Genomic DNA, 18,782 nt, shown 5'->3' with positions numbered 1-18,782 from the left:
TTTTGTTAGGAATTAATAACTTTGACATGATATTGGGTAAATGCTAGGTGTCAAAAACTAATTTCTTAAAATTGGATTATAGTAAATGCAGTGACAAAACCAGCACTATGCATAAAGCTGTGAGTGAAGAACTTTAGAGAAATGAAAAGGAGTTAAAACGAAATGGCTGGAAAATTATGTTGATTTTACCCTGCCACCTGAACTACTCTGGCAGCATTACTGTACAGTTTGTATTCAAACAACATGGAGATTGATCTTACAGCATGTTTAAATTGGCATCATTTCAATGAACAGAATGGCTCTTGACTTGAAATAGCATAATGCTGATTTTCACTATTCTAATACCTCTGAATGATTCCAATATGCCTTACCTGCAATATGAAAATACACATTGATATTTAGGCAATTTTTTTCCTTCACGTGAATTTTCAGGGAAGGTTTTGGATGCAATTAGCTAAAGGCTTTCTGAAACTAAGTCATTAAAAACTGTACAGATAAGAAGGAAATTCTGTGCAAAGGACAGGCTTCTTAGGCAAAAGATGCCAGCAATGGAAACAATTTACAGCAGCAGATGCTACAAAGCATCCTTGGCTAATAACCTCTTTTACCAAAACATATCCTTTTCTATAACAGTCATGAGAACAGAGTATCAAATACGTCTGTAACTTTACCTCTTTTGAGGTCAATATGACAGTCTGCCCTGATGAAACTCTTAAAACCCATTCAGTATTTAATGAAGAGCATCTGAACAGCCAGATTTCACTCACACTCTGCTGAAACTTAAACTGTTTAAATATGGTTTATCAGTTATGAAGATTATCCGAAAAATACAGCAGAAACTAACACGCCCATCAGGAATAGAAAGCCAATTTACAGCGAGAAGGTGAACAGGGCTCAGGAACTTGGTCACAGCATGGAGAGGCTGCATGGGGCCAGACAAAGGTATCTGGTTTAGGATGAGGATGAGGAAGATGAGAAGATACAAACAGTTGGAGAGGAGACTCTGTTCTTGAGAGAGAAGATGAGGAAGTATCAGAAGCTAAAAAGCGAAACAAAGAGAATGGTAAGGGTGTGGCGGGAAAGAAAAAAAGATCCAACAGGGTTTAATGGGCTCCAGGATGCCAAAAAACGCAAAGCATTTATTACACCATTCAGTAAGATGGAAATGGTTTGTACATAAAATAAATACCACTTTCTGAAAACAACATAAAAAAAGATAAAAATGCCTGTACTCATATGTACTCTCCTTCCATACTAAACTAGATAAAAAAAACCCCAAAACCAACAAAAAACTGCAACCAATACACAATGAATCAAATAATCTGTTTTTTAAAAGATTGAGCGCAACTTACCTTAACCAAAATAGTCAATTGAATCTCAAATGATTTGCATATGCATACCTACCCTTGGATATGTGCCTGACTCCCTGTAAGATTTTACTTCAGTGACCGATTCATCAAAACTTTTTTTTTCTCCATATTTGTTTCCTTCAGCAATAATACAAATATGGGTGCATGCCACTCATGGCAAACTAGACGAAATAGAAGGCAAACAAAGTAGATTTGCCAGTTATTGGTCACGGCATCAGAATGTAGGAGGCTAGCCTTGTAACAAATCCACAATACACTTCTCTGATACTTCAATTTTAACACAAATGTAAACTTGAATCATTTAATAATTTCTGATTATGGAATTGGAAAGAGATCTATAAAAAACTGTTTTTAGAGACTTTTTTTTTTTTTACATTCCAACTTGTGCTTAGTTGATACACTCATTACAGCTAGATGTAGTTTTTTAAAGGATTTCAGAATTCAAATAGCAAGTACACAATGCTTCAGATCTGAATTTTAGTCCTCGTTCCTTGGTACTCAGATTGTCTGAACTCAGACTATACAGGCAAAGGGGGTCATCATTGTCATAGGTGGCAAGCAAAGTTAGGAAGGGGAAAATTTTATGTGTATATACACACATAAATGCATTACACATGGTAGAATTACACTGTATAAAGAGGCAGGGAGCAGACATTTCTGTCCTAAGAGGATTTTTCACAATACCTTTCCTGCATACTCCTATTTTAATATTTGTTTATTTATTTGTCAAATTCCTTATGCATTTCTAAACACCGGGGAGCCACAAAATTTGCACGAGCTCTTTCAGTCTATAAAGATGTAACATCTTGACCATCTACCATTTCTGTCACCTACCATTTGCGAACAATGTTTTTTTGACAGTCTGCTTAAAGTTTTCTCACTCAAACACTATGACAAGCTTGACTTCTTTTATTCTTATATTACCATAACCTGTTAATTTCTGCAAAATTTTTATATAATGTTCTAGATGAAGAATCTTGGACAAAACTTGGATATGGAGCTTTTAAATGTATATGCTACTGTGTAGGTACCGTACATAACAAAGCTCTAGTCCTTACCAGAATTTGAATACAGGTATTGTAACCACTTTTCTTCTGCTAAAATTAACAATTAAAAAACAAACAAACCAAGCCACCCCCCCCCAACAGAACAGACGCACATGTCCCCCACCCTCACAACTGTCTTTTATAAGAAAAATAATCAAATAGGGACACCATATTTTAAATTTCCCACCTTGTCCTCCTTGACAGTAGAGATAAGCTGTAACAACACAGCCAAGATTCAGAAAAATAGACAAATTGGAACTTTTAGAAAAATCAGAACATATGTATAGATGCAATTTTCCAATCAAGGTATTGGCTGCAGGATTTGAATTTGGGGCTTCTTGAAAAGCTCACTCTTTTAGATAAGGGTTCATCTTAACTTAAAAGCATGCAGTCTTTAAAAAGCACCAATTCATTACGCTCTCAACTGTGGCACATATAAAATAGGACACCCCAAAGTGTCCCCATTTGTAAAAAAACAAACAAAACCCCCACAGCTAACCACAAAAACACTCCCACAACATGCCCCCCCAACAAGCACTTTTTTAAAGGCATAAAATAAATTATCTATTTCTATCTGTGTATGTACATGTAACCTTTAAAATCTATTTATGTCTTTAAAATGAAACAATGAACTAGACTAGAACATAGAACGATCACTGAATGCTAGAATGTTATTGTATACATTTTAATTATATGAGTACAAGAAGACAGAAAATTCCATATCGGGGCAGCAAGGTAAATTATGCCATGCTTCAGACCATATCATATTGCAATTCTTTGAAATCAGGTCACCTGATCTTTGTAATCAAAACTGTTTGCCACTATAGCAAGCATAGAACACTTTCTAATTTACTTACATGCTTTCAAAATTGAGTGAACGTTCAAATCAAATTTAACTTTCAGAAGTTAAATATCTAAATCAGAATTTTTTCAACTGCATAATTCTGATATTAAACAAAGAGAAACATGACACATTTCAATGTATCTTACTTTATAGGTCAGTGTATTCTAATTCATGGGTTGGGAAACTTCCCCATAAGCTGTTTGTGTCAAAGTGTGACTAAGCAGAAATTCACATCTGAAAGGCATCAGGAGAAGCACACTACAGTTTTGAGATAAAACAGAAAACTCACAGTATTCAGCATACAAGTAATATACTGTAAAGGTTTCTGGAACTTGCATCATCATGGTAATTCCTTCTGCAATTTTCACAGGATGTATGCCTCACCTGCTTTTTGGTTATATGACTTTTAGGGCATATCGATTTGCACTGTGATAACTGAATATGTTAAAATAGGCAAATTACATATTGTAAATATTTACTGACATGTAGTAATCTTAGCTTTTATGTAGTGCACCTGTGCACCACAATTTTTGATATGTTTATCAAAATATCACAGTATATATAATTTTTAATAAATTATTTTTGCTCATAATGTCAAAGCTATGTCTACAGTAAGCCAACCTACCCATATAATTATATTTTAATAAATACTGCATATTTTAATTAATTTAATTAGCAATTTTATCTTCAGGTTTTTTGAGATTAGAAGTTTTTTGACATTTTTCTAATTTATGTTTTAAAATAAAATACATGCAAGTACTGAATGTAAAGAAATGCATATGACTTCAGCAAATAGGCTAGTTCAACATACTAATTTTTATCCTTTGCATAAGAAAATACCACTAAACTCAGCAAGACCTATACTATAGATATTTTAATTTACAGAGAACATGGTAAGCAAGTACTTCATAAATAAAAAAGAAAAAATCTTATGCTGCACAATATCTATTTCCACTTATACGACAACAATGAAAATATTATTTTATTTCGCAAAATAAAACAAAAAACCCCCAAAGTAAAATCTAGCTATAGCCAGACCATTTTACCTGTTCAATTGTCCAAATGCAGTTCTTACCTGTTTCAGGATCACTGAAATCTGGTAATGTAATTGTATTAAGTTGCCGTCTATCAGCAATAGCTCTGTCTAACAGGCTGCTCCCACGTCCAGAATCACTGTAACGAAGTACAGAAACTGTAAGCTATTAAAATATACAATTGTATACTGAGATACAAGTTGCATGCTGCCCTCCTCCCACAAAGATTCTTGCTATAAAAGTTCTTGCTATGAACAAATTTAGTACCAAGCACCACTAACCACTCACTGTGCATTAAGCCAGCTGCACTAGAACAGAATTAAGCTGAGCAAAACTAAATCCATATTCACTTCAGCAATCCTGTGTTCATACTTAATACAATCATGAAGGGAATACAGGCTTTTAACTTGATTCATAGCTAATAGCACTACAGAAAGGATTTATTGTACCTTAAACTTTTGCATAATATGAGGTACAGCTCTGACAGGAACCCAAGATGGGAGATGCGAGTTTGAAAACCCACGCTTTTCCCAGACTGAATAGAAACACTAAATTCAGGACATCTAATTTTAGATAAAGATATTATAAAGATGTCATAACTACATAAAAAGGTATCAATTTTATCTCTAGATGTTTTTTGGGGTAGTGTTTAGATTGGTTTTGTTGTTGAGTTTTTTTATTGTTGCTGTTTGTTGTTTTTTTTTAACACACACACACACACACGCACGCACACACACACACATTCTAACTGCCTAATGTTGAATTTGATCCTAATAGCGCAGTAGGGGCATTTTGAAGACTTCCAACCCTTCAGAAGCCTAGGCAGTGGTTTTCACTGTTTGTTCCTATTGAGAAATGCTCTTAAGTTTCTACTTCAGTTGTAACTCAGTATCTGTCCCTCAGGCTTCTTCTTGATACACTTGCTGGAAAACTAATTTTTCCTAGAACTACTATTAAAGATTCAGCAGAAGAACAGAGACTGAAGAACCAAGTGCTCCTTCTCCTTAAGATGAGGCGAATATCGAAACACATTGACAGAAGAGTGTGAGGAAGCACATATGGGCACTACTTCATAACATTCTATGGTTAATACAGTAATCTCATTTTTAGGATTGTAATTCTACTATTCACATTCAATTAATACTTTAAAAAAAAAAACCTCATTTAAAAAAAACCACCCCACAAACTTAAAAATAATTAAGCTTTAAAGCAATTGAGCTGTTAGCCTAACTTAGCAGACTGCAAACTTTTGTCTGATTCTCATCAAAAAGAAAAAACTCCACAAAATTCCTAGGCTTTAAGTAAAGCCTGAGAAACATTAATCTAAACTGCAAGACTGGAATTCAGTGAATCTTTCCATTTGCCCTAATTTTACAATCCCCCCCTTCCAAATTTGAACTGAAAGGGCAAGAAGCCTTTCAGCAACTCTTCATATTTGCACGCTTCAAGAAATAACTTCCTCTCTTTGTACAGCTGTTACTAAAATGGTATAAATACAATTTTGCATCGCCCTAACATTATTGCATGAATGATTTCTTTACAAAGTGATACTATTACAGAAATCCACAGGAAACACAAGGGAACATTCTGGGACACACACTATCAGCTATAGTTGTTACATCAGTTGCCGCATATTTTCTGGTAACCACTGTGTTAATTACTTCCTCAATCCACAAGGAATGACATGCCAGAAGTTGCTGACAAGGAGAGCCAGACTTAGCATTAAGTATCTTCTAAGCACAGCACTGGCACTGTGGTTTGTTCTGTTTTCCTAATGCAAACTAAGAACTAGAAAAGAATTGAACTATTTTCTGATGAACTTCAAGCAGCAGACTGAAGATGAACATTTAAACCTTCCAAGCCTTGTACCATAAAGTAAGTTTTAAATTCATATTAACTATCTCATGAGGAAAACATTTGTATGGCAATGAAAGATAAAACAAATTGTTCTAAATCAGCTGAACAAAACTAAGGCACAGCGTTGCACTTAGCCCTTACTTTGTGTGGTATATCTAGTTATAATTTATTTTCATGATTAAAATATTATTGAGGACACTGAACCCAAATTTACTTCACAAAACCTGATTAATTGCAAGAAGAAATATTTAACATAAAACACTGCTTACCAAAAAAAGTTCTTATCTGATTGGGAAAATGATACATTAAAATTAGTTTTCAGTCTAACTCAGAATAGAAAAAGATGTTTCAAATTGAGCTGTTTCAAATAAGCATAAAAGATATTTAAATCTTTGAGAAAACCCCAACATTCTATAACGGGTTCAAATTATTAAAAGACCTTTTATTATTGGCATAAAGAACTATTTTAAAAAATCTTCAATTTTCCAGTGGGAGACATAATTTTCCAACAGTGCTTTTCAACAAAATGAAGTGTGTTCAAATTAGAGTGGTTGAAAAATTGAAATTTTCACAATAATCCTGCACCATCATTTTTCACTACATCTGGACTGCAGCTGGGCGAATAGAACTTCCCAGTCACACTTCAGGTCTGAGTGGTAATTGTTATCCCAGTCAGACAGATCTGACTCCTATTCAGCCCTTAAATTTCACATGGACCATCCAAAGTAAGGTTACATGCACTATGTGAAATAATTCTGAATGTGTGAATCAAAAACCTGCCTCCTTTCATACTGGCACTTATCCACAGTTCCTGCCCATTCCATTCCATTCCATTCGTAATTTGATTTTAATTTGTATCATTAACCAGAACTTCAAGAAAAACTTTAAATGTCAAGGAAAAAAAAAAAAAAAAGGCAGTAAAAACTATCAGATGCAAAGTAGTCCCTGTTAATTTTTCCACTTATATGTTCTTGAAGGAGAACAGTGTCATGAGAGCTTGCAAACACTGCTATTTGAAGCTGACATAGCCAAGAGTAAGTTTTCACTGCTGATGTCTGAGGGAAGCATTACTTAACGTGTATTAACACGGTACAGTAACTCTTAGCACAGGAACAACAACAAAAAAGTAATGACAAGCCATGATTAGAGCCCTGAACTTTGTAGAGGATGTAACAGCAGAGATGGAAGGTGAAAAGTTGTGCTGAAGTACATGCAAAGCCCCACTGAAATTAAGCTTACACATAAATGGTAACTATTCTGCACATCATAGCATTCTGACAGTAACTCTTAAACCCTTATCCTCACACACACAACCAGCCAACTAAAATAAACCACCACCCACTAAGTTAGAAGATAAATTCTTTCCCGCTGCTAGTTTAGTGACTTTGAGTAGAAAATAATTCAGCTCAAACCTTTCTAGTTGCTCATGTACTTGCTTTCTATAACCTCTGAGTTCTGCTCCCTGCTCCACAGCCCAGCGTCAGAATCTCAGTGCATTGTGGCTGACTCAGGTCTCTTCCCAGACTTTTTCTTTCACGCTCTCCTGCTCTGAACTGCTCACTAGCTTGCTAAGAACCAATTTTCTGTCTTTGGCCAACTCTCATCTTCTTAAAAAGATGCATTTATGTAACTAAGATCAAAGTAAGAGAAAAAATTGAACAGATAATGTTCATCATACTGCTATACAATATCTGATGCCACCTGGAACAAAGCTCTTCTGCTGCAGCATCTCTTCTTCAGAAACTGTCAACCCTTCAAACAACCAAACAGTAGGAAATTCTGCTTGTCCTCCAGGTACTTGATAAATATGTTCAATAGTACCAGCATAGATTTCTGCAAAGTGGTCTCCCTGTTTATTTCACAGCTTATCTAAATATAGATGGCAAAGGACCTTCACGGAAGCATTCTGGAAACCCAAATAGGACTATAACAACTTATCCAAATACTTCTTAATGCCTTTGAACAACCTAAACAGGTTCATAAGCAAGACATCACTTTAGAAAAGGGCCATGCTGGCTTTGCAAGCACATCGTATTTATCCACGTAACCTCTGATGCTTCTGTAGTCTTAATTAATGCCTAATCCTCCTACTTTTTTTTTTTTAAGTCCTTGAACTGAATTTCCACTACGGCAATCTTTCCAGTAGCCAATATAAAAGCCTCTATAATACATACTGTGGGAAAAAACCCAAGAAAATACCAGTATATTGAGTCCTCATTCTATAATCAGTCCTCATTGCTGCAGAGCTTATTAGCTTTGGCGTACCTTACTTCACAGAACTCTGGGTAGTTTCTGCATGTTCATCAACAGATGTCTTCACACTTCAGTCTCCAGATTCCCAGAGGATTCGTTTGTTCATACAAAATATCAGATCAAGTAAAACCAGGACTACTGACCTTATATTGCTCTGAAAGGCTACTGAGCAAGGCACTGAGCAACCTAAAATTCTACAGCATCTTACCTCGGGTTAGTGAGATTGTAGCACGATTTCCAAATCTGGAGCATGTGTTTGCAGGTAAGGAGTGCTTCATCTGGGCCTCTGCACAGGGACTCCAATTTGACTTTTGTAAACAGTAATCTGGTGAAAAAGGAAAGGAAATTAAAAGAGAAAGAAGAGAGATTACAATTCAAGCAAAACACTTTTAAAGACAGCCAGCAGCACACCAAGTTGGAGAAAACAGAACTTCAAATAGAGTGTTAATTTAAATAATTGTTTAAACTATTTAAATTAAACAAAGTAATTACGAGAAGATCAAATATCTAACATCATCGAAGTACCCGTGCTTTGTACACGATGGCCTATTCAAACGGACAGAGAAAATAGTTGACAGGATATTTTAAATTTTTTTTAAAGCAAGCTAATATAGCTTAGTGAAATCAGCAGGACCACTAAAACCAGTACTTCATACATCGAAGGGAAAAGAGACATCTTCACTAAAGAAAATCTTTACTACTTTTATGAGAAAGGAAAGTATTTTCCATTAACTGCTTCAGATGATAATTATCTAACAAATAACTCACAAAAGAAAACAACTCAGTATTGATGAGAGTTACTTCCCTAAAATATCACCTTGTGCTGGAAAACGCTATACTGACAAACATTAACATTAGAAGAGATAGATTCATGGGAGGTACTCAGCATTAGTAAGGTCAAGAAGAAAATGTAGCTCCACTCTACCAATATGTTTCCATTAGCAGCCGCTAAAATTGACATCTGACTTGAATTTTGAACATTTTCAACATTTACAAGTGACAACCTGAAGAAAGCACATCATTCATCAAATATGCAGTAAACTATTCATAATGGAAGCAATCATGTTTGACGAAAGCCACTATAAATTAATTCTGATTCCAAAGTTATGTTTGTAATGGCAGCAAGACAAGTGTAGAACCTCACAAGATGATTACTGTATTTTCCTTTTATATTCCATATATCAGTAGAAAGTTCTTCATTGAGATTAACTTAGACGCCTTCCTGAATAATTAAAGAATATAAATGCAATGTGACAATAAAGGAGCTAGTCAATTGGTATGCACATTTATGGGAGTCACAGCATCTGGTAACAAATAATACACGAGAAAAATTTTTCTAGGATTTTTTGTAAATTGCAAGATTAAAGAGCACAAAGTAGAAGGAGAGTATGCATTTAAAACTGTTAGCCTACTTTCTGTTTTTAAACCCAGGTGTACTTTATATTTTATTCCAGTACAATCTTAATCACACTAAGTGAAAAATTTGTATCATTGGTCATATGGCTTGCGTGGGAATACTGAGAAGGGTGTAGAGGGTGGGCATGTGTGAAAGCTCAGAACTTTCCTATCCCAAATACAAACTTTGAAGCTGCTCATAGTAACTCAAAACTGCCGGAGGGTTTTCTCAAGAAGAAGACATCAAATGCCTCATTAAGTTACAGTAGCTAAAGCTTTAGTGTTGCACTTAAAATCCTTCACAGAAACTACCCAGCATGTAAATCGAAAAATGAATCACACTACCTTAATTGTACAATGTGGAACTGAAGAGGAAATGAAAGGCAGGTCACTAAATTAGTTTAAGAGAATGAGCACCTGTGGACAAGCAAGGTAAATTAGGTCATATGGAAAAGTCTCACCTGATGTGATGTAGGAATGTAGAACAGAATAATCAGTTACACTAGTTTAGCTTTCTTCCCATCATTAAAATGGAATTTGAGTATACAGGGAACTATATAGATAATTTAAAGTTATATTTCATTGGTCAGAGAGATCCTCTCTACATATTTGTTTAACTGTGACTATATCACTGGAATTAAAAATGTCCAGGTCTGTCCATCATCTTACCCAAGAGAGAAGGAAAATCGACAAATAATATCCTCCTCCCCTACTATATCTATTCTACTCTTAACAAACACAGACACACACACACACACACTCTCACTGCCCAAACAACAAGACCTAGGCATCAAAACCCACATCCAAAATCATAGGAATCTACCTCTTACAATCCCTTTCCTGTTTCTCGTAATTAAAAAGGAGAAAGTACTTTCTACAGTTTGAAGAGCCTATAGCAGGTCAATTTTTTAAAATTTGTGGTCATAAAGCACTTCACAAAAGTTATGGAACATAATACATTCAGAAACACTGAATGTACAAATTATTCTAGAAAGGATAATCATAATATATACCTTATTATGTACAGTTTACAGATTGACTGAATTTACATTAACAAACTTCAAGCATTTAATAAGACTTTCAGGAGTCTTGTAGCAGAGAGAAGGCACATGGTCAGTAAACCACTAAGATTCAGTATGCAAGAGCTAAAAGAAAAATTAAGTGGGAGACAGAAAGGAAGGAGGATTTGATTATTATGAAATTATTTAAACATGCGTATGAATTAGCAGGAGCCTGTGCAACAAAAATGTAGAAACCTGGACTGCTAGTGCAGGATTAAAGGGCAAGATAGCAGAAGACAAATATATTTGTAAGAATTAAAGCAACACATCAGAATTTGATGCTTTTGGATGCACTTGGTACACATGCAACATCACCCCTATTTCATACGCATTACAACAATCAAGGGGATTGGATGGTTGCACGTTTCTCAAAATACAAACAATAAAGTATGATGGAAAAGTATTCCTAATTCTAATAAAGAAAGGGTAGGCAATTGTATCTAATGGGCAAAAAGTACACGGATGTAGGATCATCAACACTAAACCAACAATAAACTTTTGAATAGAAAAGTTTGCAATTATAAAGCCACACAGAGCAGTTTCCCTGGATTCAAGAACTATTTTTATCATAAATCACAAAATAACTAAGGCACTTCAGAAAACTGAGATGGGATGTCCATTCACGAAATGAAAACCTGCTAACTAAACATTTACTTAAGAAATGACGGAAGGAAGGGATGAAAGAGGAAGAAGATAATGGGCAGGAGGAACACCATGTGACAAGCAGGTCTCCCAAATTAACTTATTTCTTCCAATTTCCCCTGAACTATGGCTGGAGGTACAGGTTGATAACTATCTAAACAAGCAGCTCAGAGACAAGTATTATCAGGAGAGGTTTAGAAACCATGAGGTAGATCACCCTGAAAAAGGATTTTCTGAATGGCCAGCTTTAAGCATCTGTGGAAACAACTCCTCTGGAATACAATCTGCATTATGCATACAGAGAATTTTAAACTTTACAGGGACATTTTCACACCCATTTTTAATACACTATTAAAAATGTTGAAGAAAGGATTAAAAAAGGAGATAGGATGATGAAAATGAAGCTGTACATTTTATATCATGAATTATCTGTTTGTGTCGTTCAGAGGTTTAAAATACTGGCACACAGTGCAGAACAAAACATGACAGGGTAACCACAGCATAATGGGACAGCACCTATGACTAAGAATGCAAGTACTGAGGAATAGACAATATTCAAAATAGAAATGGAGAACAATGTGTACCAGCAACATGTCAAACTGGAATAAATTTAAGAAATAACAAGAACAGAAATCTGTCTGTGCCAAATCCTTTGGGAAAGGGAATTAGATAAAACAGGTTCTCTTCAAGACATTATACTAATGGGGCACTTGTTCCAGAATCAGTGTTTGATATGGATGCAGATCTTTAACATTAGATAAAAATAAAGTGAATTGTATCATTTTAGGAGACTAATTACCCAGACACAAAATGGAGAACAAATCAAACTCTTAAGTGGAAAGTCTTAGTGATTCTTGGAGCTAATAGCTGATAAATTTATGAAATAGCTACTGAAGCAGCAAATGACTCCATTACTTCAAGACTGTTCTTACTAACTAATGAGGACATTATAAAACAGCTGCTTGTAACCTAATCCATATATTACTGGATTTTTATTTAAATAAATAATGGAAAATCCTCAATGGGTTTATAACTACGTCTTTGAACTTCAGTGGTCTGAAGCCAAATAATCTGATAACAGAGGTTAGCAAAGGCATTTGAGATACAGCAGAAGCCTAGCATTTAACAAAGATGCTAAAACGTTTAAAGATCCGCTGCTCAGTGTATCCTAAACAGAGATGAGATGAAGATTAAGGATACTGAGGAATGAACCCCAAACCTCCACCAAAATCCTCATCTATGTTTTCTCAGATATGGTAACAGTGATAAATGGAAAACAGGAACACTTTAACAATGATTAAAGTTCATGCAGTCAAAAATAATCTGCTTCTCAGAACTACAGAAATAGTGACACATAAGATTGTCCTTTCTAAAGTAAAAACTTTAAAGAAAGTATCACTTCTCTAATGACTGAGGAATAGCCACTACATCGCTAATGTTTTTTTTTTTTTTTAAGAGGCAGAGACGAATACATACAATCTTAATAACATGCAAAAATCATACAAAAATTGCATACAAAAAGTGAAAGGAGTATCAGGTAACACTGTTAATGGAACAAAACGGGTTACAGTTCAAGTTTAATAAAGAGATGGTACAAACAACCTGTGTAACAGTTATTCCAAACCAGAGCTGCTAAAAGCCAGATTCATCAAGGTAAGACAGCTGTGAAGAGGGCAGATGCAATTCTGGAATGTATTTGTTGAAGCAGAAAGAGAAAGAGACAATACCATTGTACAATACCCCACTGAGACCACATCTGGAACATTATACACAATTTTTGTTGTAACAGTTAAAAACACACACATATGAGAAATTTCTAATTGGAGCAGCTGCAAAGAAAGGCTGCGAGGGTTATCAGCTGACTGGAGACTGCAACCAAGAAGAGGTACAAATTCTATTTATAAATACAGATGAGACAAGCATCATGAAGGGAAAAGAACAATTTATCTAGAGGATAATGTTTCCACAAAAAAGAGTACATATAAAGGCCATACAGACTATTACAACATTAAAGGTGGAGATTAGATCCTAAGATTATAAATGAAATTGTAGAAAAGACTGCTTCCTCACAGCTTGTTTTAGATAGGCTGCAGAAGAGGTGGAGCAAATCACCTAACTGTTCTTAAGATACAGCTGATAAGTTCACGAAAAGTATTACAGACAGGACAATGGTAATAATGGAGACTTGTGACTTCCTAGGTTCTTGATAGTGCTCTATTTCCTAATCAGTACAAACTAATCTATTAAATCATGATCTGAAGCTTTCCCTATCAGCCAACCAATATGATTTGTAGCACAGTTAAGAACTTGTGAATCTCCAAAATAAAATTGGAGATTTTATTTTCAGTCAGCCTGTTTCAATTTTTGAAATAAAAACCCCAGATGCTTATGATGGTGTGCTCTCCCTGTCACCTTTTCTGCTTGAGCAATAACCACCAGTGGTGGTCCTGAGGGAGGCCATAAATCTTGCTCAACAGCTAAGGGCTAGTTGAGCAAGTCACAACCCAAAAATATGGCTGGTATGCAAATATGACTATAAGTCAATCATCTTACCCCATAAACAGTGGACAGTCCAGGGCCCATTGCATTCTCCTGTATGGCAGCAGGCTACACGCCAAGATGTCCCCTTGAGAAGGGACACCTCTCAAGATTACTCCTTGAGGTTGAGAGAATCCTTGCTATAACAGATACTCAGTAAGTGATTTATAGCATAATAAACTTTGAAAACATAGCTAAGTGATACAAAGGACTGACTGCATACATATAATCCATTATACATAAACCGCTGAACAAGTCTGGACTAAGTCACTATCCAGCTGCACCTTCTCTCTCAGGAGTTTAGAAAGCAAGGGATTCCTTTCTGAACCTCATGACTCAAACAGAAGGTCTCCCTGACAGTTTGTCTGACCCTGTCCTCTGCAGTAAATAAGCAAGTGTATCTTGCCATAGAATTTTGTTAAGTCACCGTCTCACTTACTATGAAATTCATTAAATTGTTGTTTTATTTGTATCAGTAAATATACTGCTACTTCTCTCTTATGACTGAAGTGTGTCACTTCTTCTGTGACGATGCTACAACCACCAATTCCCTTTCATAGCAAAACTCTTTGTCAGAAGATCAAGAGAAATTAATTTGTCCAATACTGATTTAAGTTATTAAAAAAATTTCTATTTTGTAGAATGAAGCGAAAATTCAAAGTAGTGAAGACCAAGGTCTGCTGTAAGACAAGTAACGCTACTAGTGAACACTACTGAGAACTCTCAGTTCTTTCAGAGAACAGGCATTGCTCACCTTGGGTGTAATTTTTAAACTGGCTGCTTTGCTTTTGGGACCAAGTAAGCAATTTTTGCATGTTGCTGTGCACCATGAGCATGCCAGCTTGGATCAGCCGTAGCTGGAATCTATTCCACACACTACTGCATGGAAGAGACCTGCTTTCCATTCCTCAGTTCTTTCTTCAAATCTGGCAATATGACATGCTATGCATCATTTTCCACCAGATCTACCTGCTAGCAGTGTCATTTAACATAGTGGTGATCAGGAATCTCCATAAAGTCCCTCAGAATAACAAACCGACAGCGAACTTTTAATTCCGCAAGACTTCTGAAGGGTCTATAGTCCCATATTCTGATCCAAACTTCAAAGAATGCTCTATTTTCAGTTATGACTGGGAGTAAACTTCATTACTATTTTCTTATTATATAAATTATTTACATTGTTTACAGCTTGAAGTATATAAGGTAAAGCTGTGCATAAAACCAAAGGTTTTATGTGCTTTAAAAAATATTAGTCCTTCAGTGCAACACACCAAAAGCCTTTCTGAGAACCCTTTAAGGATTCTTCTGCATGCAGTGAGGTCAAGCTAAGCATACTCTTCACAGTAGCAAACAGGTATTCCACTTGAAGAAGCTAAATCCACTAGTTAACAATGCAGGATTAAAAATGCAACTACCTTTGTTTTATATTTAACTTACTTTGAGTAAACTTCCTCAGTTTTAAGAGAACCTTTTTAAGTAATTTAACAGTTTGCATTTCAAACTTCAGCTAGCAGTATTTTCACATGATAATCAACTATTAAAAGACAGTAGGAGAGTAACGAATATAGTGGGAGTCCCATAAATATGGGAACAACCAATAACCAAGCTATGCAGAAAGTGTCGAACAATAGCTTGGTCTCCTTAACAACTACATGAAGCTTAAATATAAGAATAAACCTTATATATAACCAACTCTGATAGATAGCCTGTTACTTATCAGAACATAAAAGACAACAAATACTAGTTCTGTGTAGAGTTATATAATATTTCATTTTGGTTTCACATATAAGTGCCCATTTGAGTACTCCACAACTTTAAATCCTGGAATGTTTGGAAAATTCAAAAGTTTTCTGCTTTTAAACCTAGGCACTACATTTAAGAAAAAAGAACCACAAAAACCCTCATCAAGTCTAAACATAGGACTTGTGAAATCTCAGAGTAACCAGTTTTGCAATGACCCTGTATTTAAAAAAAAAAAAAAAAAAAAAAAATCACAAAAAGGGTGACACAGAATGGAACACTATAGATAGAAAGAGATTAAAGTCTGAAAAGAATCTTTTTAACAGACAATTTAGGCTTCTTTTCGTATAATCTGATGTTAAGGGAAAAAATAACAGCGTTGATGTAAAGCTTACATTCACATGCATACTTCATACAGTTGCATCTCATTTCCGTAATGAATTGTCATAGTGTCAATTGCTTGTGTAAATTAAACCAGGTTAACTGGCAGACCCCACAGAGTAATTAAAGTGGGGAAGCAGTATACAGAATGCATAAAATAAAGTCAGAACAAATATTATTCAATATTGATGATTTAAAAGAACCCAAATCTACCCACCTTTCCTACATAAAGCATTAGCAAGCCACTTCTTGTACACAACAATTACATACACAGGAAAAACTTCCAGTGATTGTTACAAGAAACATAGAAGAAATAAAGAAGTAGGAGGAAGCCAAACCTTAGCAAATTCAGTTTTTCTTAGTCAGTACATACTGTACATTACATGACTGCCCTTCTGACAGTCTTGTAATTACTCAAAAATAAATAGTTCAGCAGAAAAAGATTGGATTTAAGAAAAAATCCTAGAGTTCCCAGCATTTACTTCATTCACAATCCAGAACTTGACAAGCTTACTGTATGCAAGTTTGGAGGTTCTTTTAAAAGGAGGAGGTAGTGCAGACCACCTTAAGACTATTCCCTTGGGAAACCCACTTGAATCCAACAGGACTCTAATTTATGATAATATACTCTCCTAATGAAAAGATCCTTGTAACAGCCCAGCAGGAACATTTCCAAACAATTTGTTCAACAGCACGGCTTGATAGCTTTCAAGCTGCATTTCTTTTTAAAAACCCAGCACATAACTATAGGAACAAATACAGTCTTTGCACTCTAATGTGGAAATGAATCATAGAAATAACTGATCAAGAAGCAAATAAGAATGTCAGCAAATAGGTAGTTGAATATAAGCCCCCAATGAAGCAAACATGCTCAAAATAATTAACACAATCCTTTCTGACAGATACAATGCAGGTGATTCTCTGTATAAAGCAATGATAAATGATACTGAAATATTTTGTGCAGGGGGTTTTTACTTCATTTTATTATTTTATTTTTTACTTAATTTTGTTTACATGTGATGAAAACTGGTTACAGTTCTACAGTGCAACAGATAACTGAAAGGCTAGAGAATGTGCCCTACTGTCAAGAAAGTGACGTTCTTATCAGAAAGGACATTTGGAGGTGACCTGATTACAGAAGCTACCATCAGAGTATGAAGTCATCAGTAATACAGTGTGCTTAGTAAAGAATTGGTTAAAAAACAATGGCTGTACACAAACAATGGATAAATTGAAATTAAGAACAAAAATGCAGTCTTAATAAAGACTGCAACTGAAACACTGAAACAAGCTACTACATATTGCAACAGTTTCTCCAGTTTTTCATGTGTTCTTATGAAGATTAATGTCTTCTGGAAGGTATGCTTTAGCTAAACCTGTATTAATAGAAAAACTAAAGCAAATTTAGCAACTTCTAATATATAGGCCAGGGGGTTAAAAAAGGATCCTCTTGGCTTCAAACTATTAATCTGAGCATCCAGTTTTGATTGTCCCTTAAAGCTGTTCCTTTAATGCTTGCTGTAGAAAGCATACAGCTTCACATTAGTCAACTCCAAAACATCTGCATGCTCACCAAAACACAAAATGACACAATTGCAAAAATTTAAGCTACAGGGAGAATGACAACAAGAAACTAGACAGACTATGAAATACATATAATTTTATAAAGGATTTACTTACATATTCAGTGATTTTAGGTGCACTGCCTCTATCACCATGATAATCAAAGTACAGAAAGAAAGTCACAGAGGTGTCTGCTGCAATTGCAAAGTGAACCCTCGCACAGTCCATTTTGAGTATTCAAGGAAAATTTTAGTATCAGGAAAGATATATGTATACACACACACACATATATATATACAAAACTCATTCATTACAAAACATGAAACATCATAATTTTGAGTTCCTTGAAATAACTTTTTGCATGACTGAACAAATTAATTTTGTTTCCCGGTCACTTCTTTTGAATTTCTGTGACACTGCTACCCAATCAATTTCTCTTGCCTTATCCTGGAGCCAGTTTCCTCTTTCCTAATTAATCACATCTGCTTCTCATTTTTATTCAAAGTGTCAACAGTCAGGAATGACTCAATTATCCAAGCTGCATTTGCAAGCCAACAAGACACAATTAATGAGAAGAGGTTACCAAACACAACTATCAGCAATGTCCACTTAGGTATTTTTTCAGCTGCTTCTATCAATCTGGTTCCTTCAGGAAATCCAACTGACAGCATCACTGGATGCCCAACACAGGCAACAGAAGGCCAAGCAACCAAATCTAGTCTTTTTAAAAAACTCCAGAAAAATAACTTAATTAAAAAAGTCTCCATAGCTGTTTCTCAAACAATCACCAAACATACCCAAAAGATGTGAAACCTGCTTCAAGGGATTCAGGAAAAATCACAGATTTTTATAGTGCTAATGTTAATCATATACATATACATACAGAAACATAAATGAAGTAAAAATAGGCATTTCAGTTTGCTATTTGATGCCAGACTCTCAAGCAAAAGATGCAACAAAAGCAGCCCTAAAGCTCCAAAGTAATACAAATTTGTGGAAACCATGAATAGGTATCCGTGGTGTGCACTGGATGGTCCCCACTGCACCCTTTGAAATAT

The 18,782-nt window shown here is 35.2% G+C and overlaps 1 protein-coding gene across 3 annotated transcripts in view; it reads right to left on the bottom strand.

Annotated features, from left to right (window-relative positions):
* The window catches only part of TTC7B (tetratricopeptide repeat domain 7B), a 141,507-nt gene that overhangs the window by 45,903 nt on the left and 76,822 nt on the right, over positions 1-18,782 (bottom strand). For 2 of the 3 annotated variants that reach the window (XM_030484706.2, XM_030484707.1), the window contains exons 16-17: positions 8,613-8,729; positions 4,336-4,433 (exon numbers count right to left, since the gene is read on the bottom strand). In XM_030484706.2, the coding sequence (XP_030340566.1) occupies positions 4,336-4,433; positions 8,613-8,729 (215 nt within the window). Of the gene's footprint in view, positions 1-874; positions 1,040-4,335; positions 4,434-8,612; positions 8,730-18,782 lie in introns of all 3 variants that reach the window. The other variant, XM_030484708.1, reaches the window with a different exon arrangement.

Source organism: Strigops habroptila, chromosome 4 (genome assembly GCF_004027225.2).
Source record: "Strigops habroptila isolate Jane chromosome 4, bStrHab1.2.pri, whole genome shotgun sequence".
Taxonomy (NCBI): Eukaryota; Metazoa; Chordata; class Aves; order Psittaciformes; family Psittacidae; genus Strigops; species Strigops habroptila.
Note: the sequence above shows the minus strand (reverse complement) of the source record. Positions and strands in the feature narration are given on the sequence as shown.